Genomic DNA, 21,683 nt, shown 5'->3' with positions numbered 1-21,683 from the left:
ATTTTTCCAAAGCAAACCTACAAAATTCTTGTCTGGTAGTCAAGCAGCGTTAAAGGCGATCAACTCAGTATCAATCAATTCGAAATTGGGCAAAGAATGCATAGAGAAGCTGAATAAATTAGGCAAAGAAAACAAAGTCCTCCTACACTGGGTGCCTGCTCACCAAGGGATAGAAGGCAATGAAAAAGCAAATAATCTAGCTAGGAAAGGAGCGAACACTCCACTAACTGGACCAGAACCGTTCTGCTTTCCAAGTGGTAACCAACTCAAGGCGGAACTCAAGAACTTGGAAGATTCCATCCGCAACCTGGAATGGAAATCTTGCAATGATCTAAGACACTCGAAGAAGTTTCTGAGGACTTATGATCAAGAAAAATCACAGATCTTCCTGGGTCTGAGTAAGAACAATCTTCGGATTGTCACGGGGTTTTAACAGGACACTGTCTCCTCAATGAACACCTCAGTAGATTGAAACTAAGAAGAAACGGCGAATGCAGATTCTGTGGGGAAGATGGGGAAACACCAGTACACCTCATCACTGAGTGCGCCGAGACGACAACCATTCGTGCCATGAATTTTGGTACGACTGATATTGGAGATGGAGAACTACCCTCTATAAAACCGTCCCAGATACTGGCTTTTGTCAAAGCCCTGGGACTGTATGATGAGTTATGATTCAAGAAAGGGGGACACAATGGATCTGTAAGGTCGAAGTGATTAACCCCCCTCCCACTCATTCTAAATTCTAAAAAAAAACCTACAAAATACACAGGGAGTTGCAATATTCCGTGGACATAGAACAATAACGTATCTTTTTGAATCAAAGTAAGTAATTGCACATACTTACCTTTATACAAAACTGCTTCGTTTGTCCGTTAAAGGACATCAATCAAAAATAAAACCCGAACGTTCATTAATTTGAAATTTATTAATCTTTTAAGCTTTTTATGAAGCTTGTTACCAAATATAATTTGTGATACTAACATAAAACTCCATACTTAAAAACATTTTTTGGAAGTCAGCTTGAGAAAAAAAAATTTCCTCAAAAGTACGCGCCGTGGTGTTTTTTACAAGAGACAAAAAATGTAGTAAATACTAGAGGGACAATTTTACAAAAAAATTGAAGAGATGGGGTAGTTTTCATCTTAAAATGGATTTGCTTCTGTATGGTTACTCCGATAATTCTTTCTACAGAATTATATCGAAATGAAGAAAAAGAAGAGAGAAAGAAGCTATTTCTCTCATGACCATAATATATAGCTACGTTGAAACACTGGTTCCCATTAGAACACCGAAGTGAAGCGACGTAAGGCGATACTGGTGGATGGAACTCTGTATCGTGCTGTTGTCCAAGGGAAAAGTGTAAAATCTATTGATACACACTGCTCATTACTCGCTCGGATATCTCGTGAGTGAGAGTTAATTTAGACACTTCCTAAGTCGGTAGGCCACTGACCATGATATGGCCGAGGACCGCGGTTCGGATTCCGCGCAAACAAAGTAGGCCCCGTCCAGATTAGCCCTGGCAGCAAAAAGGAGACGTTAACCGAAATCTTTACTTTTACTTTTCAAACGAATATCCAAGCAGTATAATATTAAACTCTTTTTAGGTCTTGAACCAGTTTAATGCCGGGTCCAGACCAAGCAGACAAAACGACAAGACAGGAACATTCATGTTTTACGACAAAATTGCGACAAATCCATTCGCAACAACTAAACTTTTGTTGTACTTTTGTCCTTGCGTTGTGGACAATTTGTCTCAAGTTTGTCTTGTTAGAATTCCCCATTTTTTGTCGCAAGTTTGTCTTGTTTTTGTCTCAAAATCGTGTTTACTTTTTGTCGTCTTGGTCTGGACCCGGCATAAGAAGCCTTTTAACAAAACCAAAACCGGAAACATCAAAACAAGAGAAAGAGTGCTTCTATCAGGTACCTTGTGATTGCAATGAGTCCTATAATAGAGAGACAAAACGTCCTCTAAATGTGCAACTTAACGACTCAAAGGAATGAAACAATACTAAACTCCTTATTCTGTTAGGACGTAGTAATTTATTATGAAGAAACGAAAAGTAAAAAAGTATATTTTACCCATCCCTGACTCTTCCAAGGGGGAAAACTTTATATTGGACCAGGGAATCGTTAGAAAGTCTCCCGGAAAAGTTACTGGAACCGGGAAGATGATTTAATAAAGTGAAATATTGTAAATTGATAGACCGGACATAGAGTTGTAAAAGCTGAGTAAGGGTTTCTTTCAATTTATACTTTGGAAAAATATACTATATTATAACTTTGTTTTTCCCCACTTTTTGCTCTTCCCAGTAAATTTTTGATGTGTCTTTTATTGGACTGTATATGTTTTATGTTCTTTGTTACAGTTTATAAGCTAAGAAATATGAAAAATGAATGAATGAATATAGTATTTAGGTTCTTAAGAGTCCATTTCACTATAGTCCGAAAAAGTAGCAAAACAAGCGTTCGGCATTTAACGTTTTATGTAAAACTGGCTAGGAAATTAAAGATAAAGATTATACTATATCCGTATTGTAGCACATTTTTAAACAACTTCTTTATTTTTAAGATTTTGATGATTAAACGTCAACAAAATATTCCTTATGTTTGGACTAAATTTTCTCGAAAATAAAGACATAATTTAAAATTCCGTTACAATACGGAAATAGATTAAAGTTTCGTGATTACAGTGATATTATAATTTATATGGTTTTGTATCAAATTGCCTGCTATTTTATGGCAAATTCTGAAGCTTTGCAAACCTTAATCAAGCCTTAATCAAAGCACGTGTGTTTGGAATTTTGGGTGTGGACAAGATTGGGTAATAGACTCTTAATATGACACAACATACTCGTTCTTTTCAAGAAATAAACTTGCTGGATACGAAAGAAGGATTGTATGACTTTTTCGAAAGATTTTGGTTAAAATTCAAATACAAAATACACTAGAGTTATATGAAATTTGTATAAATCAATATCGAAACATAGATATTCTTCCAAACTTTGATGCTAGAAGGACTAAACCTTTCCAAACCTTATCAAATGCTCGCTCAGCTATAATGTTCCTTACTAATGGCCTATGAAAGGCTCATTGTACAGTCTCTCTCGACCAATCAATAGGCAATCAAGGCCATTATGGCCCAAGGCCTAATTACACATCGATACGCTTTTAACCCGGCTCTTATAAATCTCTTAAATCCAATGAATAGGCAAGTTTGCGACGGTTCGCTGGTGAAGCGTATGTGTGTTGTATACCCGTTCTTTGGTCCTAGTCTTCATTTTTTTTCATTTAGTATTTGGTTGATGTTTATAGGGATGTCTGTCAAAAGGAAAAGTATCGATATACCCTACGTAAATTATTAGACATGTATAAAAGAGGACGAGAAATAGACAATTTTTTTATTCTTCTTCTTCTTCTTCTTTTAGTTCTTTGAGATCCTTCGATCTGTTAATTTTAAGGTTGGCTGTGTATGAGTTCTTGGGAGATGGACTGCCAAACTGCCTTTCCATCTTTTTGGTGGTCTTTCCGGCTGTTGGTCTTCCCGTCTTTCCCTTGAAGGGAAACCCATGGGTTTCCCTTCAAGAGCTTTGGTAGCCTGTTTTCTTCCATGCATTTTACGTGTGCGAACTATTGTCTTTTTCTTTGCCTACCCTATCTCACTACGTCCTGCATTCCACATTGTTTTCTGATATTTGTGTTTCTAATTCTGTCTCTTCTTAGTCTTCCCCAATAGGGTTCTTAGGTTCTTCATTTCAACGACTCTTAACATGGTCTTGTTTGTTTGTTCTCGAATTTCTATGCTATATGTCATTATTGGTCTGACGCAGGTTTTATAAATTTTAATTTTGCTGTTTGTTAGCATGAAGGGTTTTGTCCACACTATTTGTCTCAGATATCCTGACATGGCCGTTGCTCTGTTTATCTATCCACTGGACATTTCTTTATTTACGGTTTAAATTAAAGACACATTAAATATTAGGGAATGCAATCCCGCAAATGCTGGATCCCGCATATGCGGGATTCCTCTGTGATTCCGCGGGATCAAAGTTGCGGGGTTTACCGTGCGGGATCTGCGGTATTGACACCAGGGGATTCCCCTTACGGTTTGGCCATTAAAAATAAGTAAAACAAACAGGTTAATTGTTAGATTTCTTTCTGGCGTGCCTAAGTGAAGAAAAGCGTTTAACTAGTACTTGTGGACAATTACGTCAAATAAACTGCCGGACATAATTATCGGGACAAGCAAAATTTTAGGGTAAATTTAAAGTTGAATATCTCTTGAACTAAAAAAGATTTTGGGATGCGGTTTGGACCAGGTTTTAGATGTATCTATTGTGATTAAGATACTATGTGGTTTTCGAAAATATGAAAATATATTTAGCGAATTCTCGTATACAGGGTGTTTTATAAGAGTGAAAATTTGGACAAGAATCTTTTTTACCTCAAATTCACAATTTTTAAAAAATCGAAATTTACCAAGTACGACTAATCTGTATTGAAATTAGAAAAAAACAATTTGATCGGTTTTTTTATTTTTTTTTGTTTTAAAGAAAATACGACGTTTTTATACGATGGTCCTAAATGGTACAAAAAGCTTTGTACATTCTGCATATGCCAAAAAATTACTGATATAGAGTGTATCTGAAAGCAGATAACTAACACAAGTTAAAAAAAACTTCAACATCAGAATAATATTTTTATTTATAAAATAAGTAGATAAATTGTAATAAAATTTAAGTTTATTTAATATTAAATATATTTTTTGAACACCCTGTATACATCGGTCCAAATTTCTGTACAGATAGTTTAAGATACAAGCTATATCAATATATTGTGGGCCTATGCAAAATGTACAATGCCTTTTGTACCATTTTGGACCAAATGTATGACTATAAATGCATATTTTTCGAAAAAAAATCGTATTTTCCTTAAAACAAAAAATTAAAAAAAAACACCAAGTTGTTTCTTCTAATTTCAATACAGATTAGTCGTACATAGTTAAATTTTCGATTTTTTAAAAATTGTAAATTTTGGATAAAAAAGATTCTTAGCCAAATTTGTACACTATATAAAACACCCTGTATACGAGAATTCGCTAAATATATTTTCGAAAACCACATAGCATCTTAATCACAATAGATGCGTCTAAAACCTGGTCCAAACCGCATCCCAAAATCGGAGAGAGAAAAGAAGAGCGTTTATTGTTTACAATCCCGCAATTTTGCGGATTGAGATTTTGGTGCGGAAATGCATTCCCTATTCAATATAATACTTGTTTCCAGGTTTGACAACATTATTGGTGCAGTTTCATTATATTTATGTAAACAAAGAATTAGTGCTAAATAAATAAATATCTCAATTTAAGCCAAAAGCATTTAGAAACAATTTAAATAATAGTTAAATTACATAATTTTAGTTCATTTAAGAAAGGCAGCAAAAAAGACGTCAGAAACTATAAACCAATTATTAAGTAACAAATTATTAAGGAATCAGTGATGAAAAAATTAACACAAGTAAAGAAAAAAGTAAAGGTAACTTAAATTTTACATCAATCAACATAAACCAACTTAACTGAATTTTAGACAAAACCCTTAAAATATTGAATTAAAAAAACAAATAATTATGAAAACAAAACATAATAAATATTATAGGAACTTCAAAAGAGAAAAGAAGCAATAACAATAAGTAGCATCATTACTCATTTAGAAGAGTTTGATTTCGACCTTAGAAAGTATCAAAGGACTTTCTTACGTCACAAAAAAATATTTTTTTAATTATTGTTACCGAGGCCAGGTTCTGGTGATGGCCAAAAAAATCTGAACCTTAATTGGTAGTATTAATTAGAGTTTCCAGAATCGTACTAAAATATTTTCGTTCAACGATTGTGAAGTTTGGTTTGGTTCTCAAAAGTAAAACCGATAAAAAATTGAGTTTTAAATGGAGAAAATGAAAAATGAGAAAGTAAACATGAACACAAGCGAAAAAAAAAAAAGAAAACACATAGGTAGCTTAAAAATTACATCAAACAACATCAACCAAAAAATATATCGAACATACATGATGATGGCACATTTACTAACTAATATATTCAGCAATATTATACTAAATAATAAAATAACATATTTAAACTTCAATAATTGCTAATAAAGATTATAGAAACTTCAAAATAACTTGAGAAGTAAGAACAGTAAGAGATAGCATTACTACTTATTTAGAAGAATCAAAAGTGTCCGTATCATCCGAATCAAAAGAATCAGTAGTTACGAATAAGTGTTTGTAATTTGTAAGTAAATAAATAAAGTATCGATATTTGATTGTGTCGATATTCTCGGTCATCTCTAGTCGTTCCTTCTACCTGGTCGGGATCGCGGCAAGGTAAGAAGGATGAGGAGAAAAATACGCGTCATCTTTCAAAGCGTTTTTGGTTTGGTTTCGATTATCATCATGGAATGTGCCGGTGGAATGTTACCTCTGGACGACCGGTTGGCCGAAGATGTTCCACCGTCTTTCATGGCATACCTCGACGTTTTTTTTAATTTTTTATTTCGCGACGAGAAAAAATATAAACAAATCTATCGTCACTGTATAAAAAGATCCGAGATGGTTGACTAATATCTGTGCTAGGTTAAATATCATTTGTATTTAAGGTAGAACAATCTTCTTCAAAAAAATTGTTATGCCGGGTCCAGACCAAGCAAACAAAACAACAAGATTCTGGTAATCGGTTTCTAAGGTATTGTTTAATGACAAAGTTCTGTCAGGTTCAAACGTCGCCGTATTTTCTACAAAGTTTTGTGAAAAAATGAGTGATAATAAGACGAGTCTTTGGATATTCAACAAGCTGCTGAAACTGCGCTATCCACGTTAGTGCCCGAGAAGTCGAAAAACTTATACATAGATAAATGCAACAAGTTTAGATTGGAAAGCCCGTAAAAATTTTAGGTCGCGAAATTATTTTGGGTCGCGACCGTTATAGGCGATCTGGCGCTGCTATAGCGGTCGCTAAGAACAACGGCAAACAAAAAATAATTTTCTCTTGTCAAAGTCAGAATCTTCAAAAATCATAATAATCTTTCAAAATCTAAACCGCTCTCATTAAAGAAATTCCGAAAAGTGTTTATAGCGTTCATTTTCAAAGTAATTATTGCTATCTTGTGAGTTTAATTCAAGTTTTATTTACTCCAACCGGCGATAATTGTGAAAAAGTGGCATTAAAAACTTAAAAAGCTGTGCTGTAAACTGTGAACTGCAAAAACCATCGTGGATCGTGGCATAACGTCGGTTTCCAATCTTTCATAGGTATTTCATACATGCGTCCTTATATAAAATAAAGTTTCTTGTATGCAACACACTCTATTTTATTTATAAAATTAAACGAAAATAATAATAAATTTAAATAAACAATATTTGGCGATATAATTCCGGAAAAAGCCGAACCGCTCCGAAATTTTCAAAAGTTTTGGGTCGCGACCGTTGCAAGAATAGCGCCAAATAGTGTTTACATTGTCCTTATGGGCACTTTCCAATCTAAACTTGTTTCGTTTATCTATGAACTTATACAAGACCACCTACAACAACTTTGATACCTGGGTCAAAGAAAAACATGTCGATAATTTCAGAGAAAAGGTATTTCTAGCGTATTTCCTGAAGTTATCCACTACCTTAAAGCCGTCAACTCTGTGGAGTAAATATTCGATGCTCCGCACCATGATTTACCTGAACGGAAACGTAAATATTAGCAAATTCACAAACCTTATTGCATTTTTAAAAAGAAAAGCTTCCATTTTTTACTTTTAGGCACTTTTAGCCTCAAAGAATGTCATTTCAAATCTCAAATAAATATCTAAAACTGCCAATTTCGAAACGCTATCACAAAAATGTATTTAACTCTTTTCTGGCATCATATTGTAACTTTGTGTATGTAGTTTGCAATGCCACTTTCGGTAGAAAATCTTAAAAAATGGATAAAATGCATTTATTAATTTATTTTTCTTTGGGCATACATTGAAATATGCATTTCTTTAACAATATCTGCTTTTATGAATTTATATCTGATTTTATGAATTATGAAACACTGCTTTCCATATTATCAATAAAATGAAAAATATACGAAATAATATACATGTACTGATTTCTTTCGAAAATCGACAACTATGAAACTATGATCCCTTCCCGGACACAAACGGTACATTGTGAGACAGGAAATTGTAGAGAGAAACAAACCCTATAACATAGGACACAACATTTTAATGAACAGTTCTTTTCATGTTATCAATAAAATGAAAAATATACGAAATAATATACATGTACCGATTTCTTTCGAAAATCGACAACTATGAAACTATGATCCCTTCCCGGACACAAACGGTACATTGTGAGACAGGAAACTGTAGAGAGAAACAAGCTCTATAACATAGGATACAACATTTTAATGAACACTGCTTTCCATATTATCAATAAAATGAAAAATATACGAAATAATATACATGTACTGATTTCTTTTGAAAATCGACAACTATGAAACTATGAACCCTTCCCGGACACAAACTGTACTTTGTGAGACAGGAAACTGTAGAGAGAAACAAGCCCTATAACATAGGATACAACATTTTAATGAACAGTGCTTTTCATAAAATCAATAAAATGAAATATATACGAAATTAATATACATGTACTGATTTCTTTCGAAAATCGACAACTATGGAACTATGAACCCTTCCCGGACACAAACGGTACATTGTGAAACAGGAAATTGTAGAAAAAAACAAAAGCCCTATAACATAGGATACAACATTTTAATAAACAGTGCTTTCCATTAAATCAATAGAATGAAAAATATACGAAATAATATACATGTACTGATTTCTTTCGAAAATCGACAACTATGAAACTATGAACTTTTCCCGGACACAAACGGTACATTGTGAGACAGGAAATTGTAGAGAGAAAGAAGCCCTATAACATAGGATACAACATTTTAATGAACAGTTCTTTTCATATTATCAATAAAATGAAAAATATACGAAATAATATACATGTACTGATTTCTTTCGAAAATCGACAACTATGAAACTATGATCCCTTCCCGGACACAAACGGTACATTGTGAGACAGGAAATTGTAGAGAGAAACAAGCCCTATAACATAGGATACAACATTTTAATGAACAGTGCTTTCCGTGAAATCAATAAAATGAAAAATATACGAAATAATATACATGTACTAATTTCTTTCTAAAACTAAAAATATATATTATACACGACTCTGTCCTCTAATCTTCTAAAATGGGTAAAACGGTGGTTCCAGCTTAAAACTCAGAGTCTAATTCAACTATCCTATCATTATCTGTCACCGAAATAGAGTCGTACCAAAATGAAAAGTAATTTTCAGTCACCGCTTCGTCTGGTTGGAACCAGCCGGCGCGTCCTCATGTCTACAAAGTACCTGCCCACTTAATTACAGGGGGCATAAAAATTCCTGGGCTGCCTGGGGGAGTACCGCGCGCATTCCACCAGGTCGATTTTCCGTGGGGCCCATTATATCTAATTTAGTACGATTTTTCCCCGCCGTGATTATACCGCCCATAAATCAGCCATTGGCAGGCATGCCGGTACGCTGTTTAAATATGGCGGTTGAAAATTTGATTTTTAGTACATTTTTAGTGTTATGTTTAAATCTGTTAGTTGCGGGATAATAATATGAAAATTAAGGGTGAAAACAGGATAAATGCCTAGATAATATATACTTATGAGGTATATATTATCTAGGCATTTATATGCCTAGATATAAATCAACGCCATAAGTTTAGCATTAAAAAATATGTCTCCAACATCATGACATGCCATGACATAATCATATGTCATAATCTAATTTTCATTGTGTAACGACGCTTGTTTTTTCCGTTTTTTATTTTAAAAATTGTATTAATTACTCTTTTATCGACCGATTTTATATAGCCAAGGATGCAAATGTGTTCAGTGAGAAGTTAATTTTAAGTTTGTGCAACTATATTTCTTTTTTTTTTCGTTGGACTTTCTAAATACTCGTAAAAATGACTAGAAAGTGTTTAGTGTGTGAAAGTTCTAATATAAAGGTCCTCGAATTATCTTTTCATAGGCAAGTAAAGTATTCAGTTGTTCTTTTATTTATATTAGGCCTCGTGCATACTTTCTGGTTATATTTCCTAAGAATATCGATATTCGTATGGAGTGGCTAAATGAATTTTTTATATAATTTAATTTTTGTTACAGTTAACATTCAATTTATTGTTCAAATATAAGCATTTTACAAAATTAATGTTCAAATTTGGCGCGCGGGCGATAGGTCCTCGACAAGGATAGATAGAGTAGAGGCACCGCGTGTGCAATAAAAAAAGAAGATAAATGGAAGTCGTTGATATGTTTGCGACAGTTTCCATAATGATTTACTTATCCACGTAAGTATATATGATCTAGGAATATATGTAATTATACAGTTTATAGAGAATGATCAAAGTGTATGTTTTAGATTGTAGCAGTTCATCACAACGACCTTATAGATGTATTATGTCCCTCCTGCTTGAGTTTATAACTCATTATACAGTTTGGTTTGGTGTGGAGGATTCCCGAGGATTCCCGAGGATTCCCATTCTGTTACGTATGGAATACGTACGAAATTTTTGTCATATTTTCATAAAAAGATTATCTCGCAATAACCAAGCACAGATTTTATGCAATATTACCCGTAAAATGAACCTAAATATGTAAACAAATAATATTTATGGTGTTGTTATGAATTATAATTATTGATACATCAACAAATAATCTACATCTATAAAATGCTAATGTTTATCTGTGTCGTTTCTACTGAAGTAACGACTTGCTCTAGAAAGTTGCTTTTTTACTAAAAGATAGCCAATTGGCTCTTCTAAAAACTGTCGTCGCCGGATTTTTTGTTTTTCATTTAATTAAAGAAAAATAAAAAGTATTTTGTTTCCTGATGTCGTGGCGGATGCGCCAGGCTTCAACTAGTTATAGATAAATAGATAAAAATATACAGGTTGTTAACTGGACAGTTACTTATAGAGGAACAGAATGGCAACACTGCCTATTGAGAACGCATGCACTTATGGGGTTTTCTACCGACTCATCCCGTCGGCGTCGCGTCGCGTTGTCTATCGACGAGCGGGCCGAGGTTGCCATATTTCAACCATAAAGCTCTTGCCGCGAGTAATAAACAAATTAACAACCTGTATATGTCGCAAGCGTATAGAATAATCCGGCTTTTTGCAAAAAGACTAGGCATAATATATAAAACGCCAAACTTTATTTACACAAAAAAAAGAATTTTTACAAAAAGCCTACCTACTTTCAGTCACTCTGCAAAAACCTAATAACAATTAGGCTAATTAAACAATGATGATATGTTCTGCAAACTTCTGCAAACAGACTACCTGTTTTCAGTCATTTTACAAAATGCCAAATCGAGAATCGAGGCCAGGCAGATTAAAAATGATCTAAGTTTAGTCAGCTATGAGCGTAAGCATTTTGAATAATTTACGCTTTAATAAAAATACCCCATATTTTCCTATACAAAAACAATAATTATTTATGTCAAAATTTTATTATGTTGAGACGAAAACAACTTGAATCATATTTCATAAATTTTAAATACAAAATATATTAAAACCTTAATATTAATATCTCATTTAATTATCTACTATACTCTGTAATTCGATTCTGTATACAGGGTTGCTTCTTTGTGGAACTTTGCGTTCTTTTAGAATAAAATAAACTTAGATCTTTATAATAAAATCATCCTCAACCATACTCTATTTAACAGAATTATCACTTTTTGTGCCGTTATTTCCAAATTCTGAAGGAAAAGTTCAAGAAATGTTGTTGGATAAATTTAGGTTAGTTATACCAATCCCGCGTAAAATGTTTTGTGCAATCTAGCTAGTCTCCATTAGGCATTTTGCAAAGCGACTGAAAACAGATAAGTTCTTTGTAAAATATCCTTTTTTTGTTGAAAACGCCGGCATTTTATAATATGCCATATGTATCCATATGTAGAAGAGAATGTAATTATATACATAGGATCCATATACCATATTCGTGTGTAAGTTTATTTAATAAAGAAATGGCAAGCTATAGCATTTCTTCTGTTTACATCTGGCTTCTATATCTTGCGTATTGGAAGGGTTGTCTATTTGTATTATTTGTGCCTGGGGATTTAAATACATTATTGTAAAGGTTTGTCAATAATTTACTTTCCTACCAATATCAGTATGGTATTTGTAATTCTGAATGTAAATAAATGGTTGCTGTGAATGGGTAGCTTGTTCCCTTTTGCAGAACTTTTTGCAGTAACATACAGAGTATCCCATTTTGGTTGCATTTAAATAAAATTAAACTCATTTTCTCAAGAGACAGTAAATGAAGTCAAAGTAAACGAGAAAACAACGGAAAAAAATATAATCAGAGATGGACTAAGACAGGGGGATCCACTCTCTCCAGTACTGTTTAGTGTAGTATTAGAAAAAGTTATAAAAGATGCGGAAATCAAAAGAGAGGGCCTTCTGCAGAGAGAGCATTTGCAGATGATTTAGTTATCTTAGGAAGAGATCGGAAAGAGCTGATATCGGTGACCAAAAGCCTAGAAGATCAAGCACAAAATGTAGGCTTAGTGTTTAATGAGAAGAAAACAAAATTTATGAAGTGCTGTATGCATGTGAAACGTGGACATTCAATGCAACGGAAAGTTCTAGAAATTTGGGAAAGAAAAATACTGAGGAAGATTTTTGGAGGAAAGAAGATAGACACCATATGGACCAGAAGAACAAATGAAGAATTAAAGCAACTATATCGGGTAACGAGTTTAATGGGAGTAGCAAGAGCACAAAAACTGACATGGCTGGGACACATTGAAAGAATGGCTGAAGCAAGAATTCCTAGTTTGATAATGAAACGTGAAATAGGTGGAAAGAGAAAGAGGGGTAGACCGGGAATCAGATGGAAAAAGGATGTTGAAGAGGACTTGAGAAGGATAAGAGTGGTTGGGTGGAGAATAAAGGCGAAAGACAGAAACAAATGGAGAAAGATAACCAATAAAGTCATGAGCCTTTTAGGTTTTTAGAGCTATTATATATGTATTAATGAAACATCAGAGTATTAAAGAATTTAAGTTTAAAACAAGTCTCTTTCAATCAACGACTCTATAAAGTTATTTGTATGAAACAAAATACCTGTTTGCAATTTAAGAATTCAACCAGATTTTTGGTTGAAATACAACTGGAATTACCCAAAAAAAATTTTACGATGGCAAAAAATAAAGATCCGTGTGCATATCACTAATCAGACGTACATAATTCCAAAAATGATGTAATTAGTTTATAAAAGTGACAAGAAAAATGATGGATGGAAAGTTGATCGTTTGTTTATTGACAATATTTATTACGGATGTAATAGATATGGATTAATAATTGTTGATACGGTATCCTTGATAAAGGACGTCGAAGATCAATAACGATCATCGAAAGTTAATATAAACTAGACTAGAAGAATTGAGCTCTGCTAAAAATATGAGTGTAATTAGTGGAAAGATAAAGATATATAAAGAATTGTTCCAGTTATTTTTAGATAACTGTGTTGTGTAAATGTATATTAAACGTATAATGTGTACCGTATGATCGAAAAAAAAACCGGGTTTTTTCTATCGTATGGTATAATTTACATAGGTATTAGAATATTCATGAAAAAGTTTTAAGATTGGTCAACAGAAAAAAATTGCAGAATTCATTTTCATTTGTCGAAAATAAATGACAAATAGAATAGAAAAAATGTTTTTTTTGGATCTCTGATGCCCATATTTTGTCATAACCTTGAAAAACCTCAGTATACAGAAAGTGTGTGTACTTACTGACTGAACCTGATTCACAAAAATAATTTTAACGTATAGAAGCATAAATACAAAAACAAATCGTACAGGATTTGAAATTTTAAAAATTGTTATTTTTGGTTTCAAAAATATTCGAAAGTTTTCTGTATTTTAAACTGGCAATTTTGGTAATATTTCTTAACATTTCTTGTATTTTTTTGTGAAATAAAGGCAATTTATTATAATTATTATTGTTATGGAAACATAAATACAGAAATAAACAATTAAAAACGCATTCAAAAAAACCATTGGTTTCAAAAGGTTTTACTGATATGAAATTTAAAAACTTTTTATTCTCTCTGTAAAAACTCAAGAAATACATATAGCATTATATCTAACATACTATACATTAAAAATACTAATTTTTAATTTTAAAAATTCATAATTGATCAAGGTATGAGACACGTTTTTTCTTCAATTATATTTTACCGATTTTTAACAGTTACTTTTATTCCTGAGTATCTTTAAACGTGAAAAATATATTTATTATTATAAATTGAAGGTACAAACCAAATTTAGAGTCCTCGGCATCATTTCTTACACACGAATTTTTATATTCACTTATTTCCACTATCACAATTTCACAATTTTAAAAGCTTCACTACTACTTATGTTAAAAATATTCATTATTTTATACAAAAATTAAACAAATTTATTGACGTAGGTTCATCATTAGTGAACTTTTAATATTATATAGTTCTAAAAAAATAGTAAAGTAACTTTTTCTATCTTGAAGCAATCGTCAAATGCAGTCAAAATTATGATGTGACTTCAAATGATTCAAAAAAACTGGAGATTTATACTTCAATAGTTTTTTTTATTTGCCACTAAATATAAATATACAAAAAAGTAAAGATTTAGTAAAATTAAACTTATAGAAAAATAAAATAAATGAAATAATTAAAAAATCGGGTAAAGAATATTAATTTGGAGTAAATATTACAAATTCTAACAAAGTAGCGTTCATTTTGCCTAGGTATATTTCGATTTTAATCTCCAGTGTTGCCATAAAGGATATCAAATGTCAAAACGTGATTTCATGTAGGTATAAAATGATAATGAATGTAGATTTATTGAAGATGTATATACACTGTTTTTTTTGGTTATATTTTAATAATATCTAGTATACACAAATGTATACGCATAATAACATAGATTATAATTTATATAGAAACTATAAATATTGATTATCGGCGCTTAACATGCGGTGTCAAGCTTCAAATTAAAATCTTTTTCTCGTAACATTTAATTTATTGCTGAATTATTAATAAATATGAGTTATATGAAGAGATAATAACATAGTTGCTATCACAGGCTATGAGTTATGTGGCTGAAAAAGTAACTAAACTAAGTAGACTGCAAGTCTGGTTAGTAATAATATTCAAATTTATTATTTTAAAATATAAAAATACAGCACAGTACAGAAATCTTCTGAGCATCGTCAACCATCTTTAGAGGTAAATTTTTGACATTAATTTTGACTGATATACTTAACATTGAAACAACTAAAAATACAGAAAATGTATTTAAAAAAGTAGATTTAATAATTAAATTAAACGTTTAAAACTTCTAAGAATCATTTAAGTCAGTAGGTTTTGAAATTAATTTTGAAAAGAAACATAAAAATAAATATTAAAATTCAGAAAATTAAATAATAACACAAAACAACCTAAATATTAGGAAAAAAAACTAGTAGAAATATTTTGGATTATAGTAATAAACTGTCTTTAAATATGTACGGATATAGATTTTGGCCCAAAAATATAGAAGAAAATCGAAAAATCTTGGGTTTAACGTTAAACAATCGTCCGATTTTCTAACTGAAAACATTACACATTATTTTTTGTGTTGGCTGTGTATATTTTGGTATTCATTTCGACGCGACGGGTACATCAGTGTAGGTTACGTCGTGAATTCTGAACTAGGCTCGCCATGTAAATGAGCACCGGCCTGAGAACCTCAAGGACGTGTACTAACTACGTAGGTACTACCACAGAATAACGTAGTTGGAGTTATAATGTTCCTTCGTATATGCTTTGAAATTCAACAAAATGCGTAAAATTTGTAGGAAGCTACCGTCGGACGGACCAGGCAAAGAATATCTTGTAAGGTACTTGACGCCAGTCTGGGTACTACACGCAATAAAAATGATTCTGAATTTAAAATAACAAAATACTGTATTAAGTAATCACAAAATATAGACTTATCCTTTCTCATGAAGAAATGAAGACCAAAGAATACGGAAAAAAGTTATTGAACCCAAAAATATCAAGAATCAGAGATAATAAAAGAATTAAAATAAACAGAACTTGATATTGGCTAGCTTGGAGTTCTTCCATGCTAGGAATACTAGATAAAAACATTGCTGATAGAATATTTGGGACTTGTTTGATGATCAACATCAACTTTATATGCCGTCGGAACAATTTGGCATCATCCAAAATTCGAAAAAACTATTATTTCCTTATATTTATTCAAAAAAAAATCTAATAAACTATGAAAAGGGTTACTAAGACTCATAAACGTTAAGAAATAATTTATTTCAAACTCATTTTGAACCAAAGTTTGATTTAAAAAAGTCACACTCACCTAACATCGATCAAAAAATCTAAAAAAATCACTCCGATTTAAACGAATTCACTTAAACAATAACTTTGCTTGGCTTAAACCAATTTTGTTGAAAATAACAAAGGTGTTTTTTTGAAGTATATGTTATACCGTCGGATCTGTATCCTATGAGAAGTTTTTGGGTATGATTTGATCCGTATAAAACAAATAAACCATAAAGAGGAATGGGTAAGAATTTTATTTCTTAAGATTTGATTTAAAAAAGTCAGACTCACCTAAGATGGATCGAAAACACTAAAAAATTCACTCCTATTTAGATGATTTCACTTAATCATTAATTTCACATTATTTCACACCATTAGCTTCACTTAAACCAAACTTTTGGAAGATACAAAGAAGCATATGAATGGCCGACGGATCTGTAGTCTATGAAAGGGTGGTATGATGTTATCCGTATTTTAATGTTGATAATGGTTTATAGAAGTTTTTATAACGTTCTAATTGAGATTAGAGGTACAAAAAGTCCAATATTTTGTCATATTTTTGGTAATTATAATTATTTTCTTAATATTTCTGATGTTAGTGGATCAAAATTGAAAAACCATGAAACATTATTTTGAAAAATGCTTTAAAAATGAATACAGCATTACAGAAGTTTCTGTAAATGAAGAAAAATGTCATGTACCTACTTCATGGGCTTAGAAAAATAAGGTATCAAAATCGATTTTTGGAAGAACTTAAGTCATATAGACTTTGCAATTAGTTTATTGTGTTCCAAACAACGAAATGAGCATATTTATAAAAATATTTAGAAGTATTTTACAAAAAAATGTGCGGTTTAAAAAAATATGGTTTTATTATGTTTTAAAGTTCCACATCTTATTTTCTTTTTGACTTTTTCCTAAATAATGAACATAAAAAAATAGAATAATAAGGTATCACAAACCAAATAGATCATATTGAAGTCTTTGTATGTCTAGAAAACTTTATCAGTATCTGCCTTCACATGATCGGCTGTATTGTCCAAGTTAAAAAAATATAAATTAAAAAAAAACGAAATCACTATGTTGTATCTTTCCAAAGAATGTGTTATTATAGTCACTAGCTTCACTGGCGTCGGATACAGTAATACAGTATGAAACAGAGAATCATCACGACAGAATTTTCTAAAATATGTAACAAAGTCAATAAATAATATAAGAATTGGAGACTCAATAAGATTCAGAGAGTCATTCCACCAAAAATTCATTAAAGACTTCATATACAACGATATAGGTAGTTAACTGACAGAATTTCTAAAGTATAAAACACGATTTTTTTCATAAACAGTTCTTCAGAATGAACACAGAGGTATGTTTTTCGATGACGACCACTCTTTATAGCTTCAGATTTATTATATAAATATATATAAGATATGTTTAATCCAAATGTTACACGACGGAAAATGAAACTCCGAAAGCTTAATAACATTTTTATATAATGGTTTTTAACTTTATTTGGTGTATGGTAATTCTAGAGATGGTATTGATGTAGAAAATTTCTGTATTTGGGGTATACCTACGGCTCTCTATTAGGTTTAATGAACACGCCGTATGCTGTTATGATTTCTATTCCGTTATGTGAATGATTATATATTAATAGGCACAGGAAAAGCGAGTATATTATGTAATATTGACATAATTAAAGTAAATGATTCTGTAGTAGAAGCTATAGTAGAGTATAGGTCTCAGAGATACATAATTATTGGTTATTGAAGAAGAATATTAGAAGAACTAAGAACCTACTCACTGTATTTCATCAAAGAGAATCCTCGTCAAGGTTTGTTTGTTGTGATTTTTGAAGAAAATTATAGTTAAGAGTGCTGGTATTATTTTTAGTTTGGAGAAATATAAACAACTATACAATATGAATATCATAAAGAAGAATTCGGATATATTAAAATTCTTTTAAATTATATTTTAAGTTCTTGGAAGACTAGCAAAATATTTTCAAGTCCGTCGCATGATTTGAAAGCCAGTCATTTTCAAAAATTCCCGATACTGTCATAATTATAGAATGTATTTCATATTTTGTAATGGTTTTCTGTTTGAAAATCATCTACAAAGAACCAGTTCATTGTCATTTTTGATAGATTTAATTTTATATTGCTTTGATATTACAAAATTATGAATTTTATGGGTATTTTAACTTTAATAAAGTAGTTATCATCCCGATGAGTGCTGTAGATTCTTTAATAGATGTTTGTTTGATGAGTTTTGAATCATGAACTTTAATAGCCCGTCGCTTGATTTGGATCTACCTACCAAGTACCGAAGGAGAAATTTTAGAAAATTTAACTTCTGTAATGAAAAAAAACTTATTGATTTTAATTTATCACGTTTTTTAGTGCCTTTGTAGTTTATTTCTTTCAATTTGAGGATGCAAAACATTACATATATGCTTTTTGATAATCTTCCTTATTTATTTGTATGGTATATCATGTAAATATCAGAATGAATGGCATCACAATGAAATCCTAATCGGTTGGAAAATTTTATGGGGAGACGCCATCGCGCATACAAAATTATCGGTATACGGTATATTTTGAAATTACACGAGAATTGTCAAGTCTGTCAGGTCGGATTTGATTGCTTTAAAATGTCTTTTAATGGTGTAATGGAATAAATGAGTTCTTCTGATGGGCAATACAATAATTGCTTAATTTATAGTGAAGGTAATTATAATTTACTTATTCTCTTCTTGTATTTATAAGATCTTGAGGTTATTTTGGAAATATTGAAGTAGGTATGTTATACATACAATTCAGTAAGAGTGGATTCCATATCTTGAAATGATGACGTCAATTCCTAGTGAGTTGAAGGAGATTGATACAAAATCTGAAGGAATGAAGATGTAACTCTAAAGATCTTGAGTTGTATCAAATGTTTGAGGTCCTTAGGCAAGAGGTCTTAAATATTCTTTTATAGAAGACACTAGCCTAAGCGACGACTGGATATGAGAGTCAATAAAAATTTTGATACAGCATTCTGATAATTTTCAAAACATCCTGAGAGCAGAACAGATCCAAAACCAAAAGATTCTGTTGAAGTTAGACTGCACACAGCACTGATTTGCAAAAATCTGCAAGTTTGGGTGATGTAAAATTGGATATTTCAAGATGTCCACTGTTTTTGCTGTGGAAATAGAATAGATCATTTGATGAATGAGTTTCTTGGGAATAAAATGACACGCAACACAATATAGAGATGCTTGGTTAGTTTAGAAAATTTTAAGTGTATCGAAGGTAAGAGACATTGAGAAGTCTTTCGATGAGGTGAATATAGGAACTTGTAATGTCCATAAAGAAGTAACTAAATCGAAGTTAAATTTTCATGCATTTAGCTTGCTGTACCCTATTTGATTGTCTTGTAATTCATTTCTTCTGATGCTATGATAGATAAAGAAGATGGGTTATGATATTTTGCTTTAACTTTAAATCCATCGTGTTCTATAGGACCTGCACCAAGGGAGAATGGTTAGACGAATATCTGACGTATTTGGTTGTAGTGGTTTAAAGTCCTTCTACTATGACTACTAAAGAATATTTTGGCTCCAAGGAAGATGGTTCAGAATAATTACTGATGCAGTTGAATGATGTAGACTCTCCGAGTGAAAATAAATGTACCACAATAGAAATTTTGATAAACCAAGTAGATAAATCAAAATGGGAAGCTCCAGAGAAGATGGGTTTGAAGAAATATCTGATGCAGATGATTATATTATAGCTTCTTGTAAGGAAAATAAACGTATCAGAGTATTTTTGAAAATTTTCAAGTTATGGTAGATAAATTCATTGATAATTTAGTTAAAAGGGTTTTTGCTTTGGTTTGGCTTTGTCTGATTATTCTAATTGATTTTAAGTATACTGTCGGTACTAGATAATTAAAAAGCATTAGTTATATCATTCACGACTAGGTTAACTTTGTAGAAAAATTTGGTTTGATTGATTTAAGTGTAGAAGCAAAAATATTGTTGGTATGAGATATGAAGCGCTAAGCGATTCATGATCTGGTTAAATTATTGTTGTCGCAGTTATGGGCATAGAACCAAAACTTAGTAGAAGGATCTGATATTTTAATTGGTTTAATGTGTATTTTTGATGAAGCGCCAATAGATTTACTATCTGGTTAAGATACTGTTGTCACCACAGAAGGTTTGGTAACAAATAATGGTTATTTTCAAGTAGCAGCACGTTGTGAATTAAACTATCTAATCAAATTATCATCAATCCGCGGTGAATGATGACGTGATTGAGTTGTAGGCATAGAAACAAAACTTAGTAGCAGGATCTCATCTTTTAATTGGTTGTTAATACAAAATATGACGCGCTAAACGATTCACGGCCTGTTTAAGACATTTCTGTCACCTTGGAAGGTTTGGTATATGGTTATGGTTATTTTGAAGTAGCAGCACATTGCAGATTAAATGAGAATGATGACGTATCGCCTAACAGCCTCCCAAACGTTGATTGATGGTGTGTTGGTACCGTACCCGTGGCTGGGCCATGTAACAAACTCCTCCGACCCAATCCGTAGGGCCTCTAGTCACTTAATCACACGCACTATCGCACACTGTATATATCTCTCTTTCTTTATGTCATCCAATATTATTGTGGTATAGGTAAACACTTTACACAAAAATTAAAAAACTTTTCGCGCGCGGCACTGTATTTTTTCTCGATCACCGGTAATTTAGTGTCGTTAAAAAATGATGTCGTGGTGGCCGGTGATGTTTCATCAAAACAGGGGGGTCGTACCGACGGCGGGCGGTTTTTTCGACGACGCGACGCCGGTTTTCGTCACGCGTGCTACGGAGTTCCAACGCGTTCCGCAGTCGTCTGCCAACTGTCAATCACTCGCTGGCGAGGGGGCAGTGTGGGGCCGGGATGAATGATCTGTCAGCTCGTGGCCACGCCTCTCCGCCAATGGCGGCGACAGAAAGCGCCGCGCGCGGGCTCTGGCGGTCGCGCGAGGCACTAGAAGGCGTCGCAGCGCAGACGTCGCGCTAAGTTGAAGCGGGGGGGAGAGGGGGAGGGATCGACGCCAGGCAGCGACGTAGTGGTAGAAGCGAAAAAGGAATTTGCATCCGAAATGGATACGATGGTGATGTTCTTTTTTTTTCGTTCTCTCTGTGTCTGTTTTTCTTATTTTCCT

At 32.4% G+C, this 21,683-nt stretch overlaps 1 protein-coding gene across 3 annotated transcripts in view; it reads right to left on the bottom strand.

The window, feature by feature from the left end:
• LOC115885312 (homeobox protein homothorax) overlaps positions 1–21,396 on the bottom strand; it is a 394,897-nt gene extending 373,501 nt beyond the window's left edge. For all 3 annotated transcript variants that reach the window (XM_030904184.1, XM_030904187.1, XM_030904186.1), the window contains exon 1: positions 21,022–21,396. Coding sequence is in view for 1 of the 3 variants with exons in the window: in XM_030904186.1 (XP_030760046.1) it covers positions 21,022–21,036 (15 nt within the window). In the remaining 2 variants the exon portion in view is untranslated. The remainder of the gene's footprint in view (positions 1–21,021) is intronic.
• Positions 21,397–21,683: the final 287 nt, after the last annotated feature.

Source organism: Sitophilus oryzae, unplaced genomic scaffold (genome assembly GCF_002938485.1).
Source record: "Sitophilus oryzae breed Bouriz unplaced genomic scaffold, Soryzae_2.0 scaffold_381_pilon_pilon, whole genome shotgun sequence".
Classification (NCBI taxonomy): Eukaryota; Metazoa; Arthropoda; class Insecta; order Coleoptera; family Curculionidae; genus Sitophilus; species Sitophilus oryzae.
This window is presented reverse-complemented; position numbering and strand designations above follow the sequence as displayed.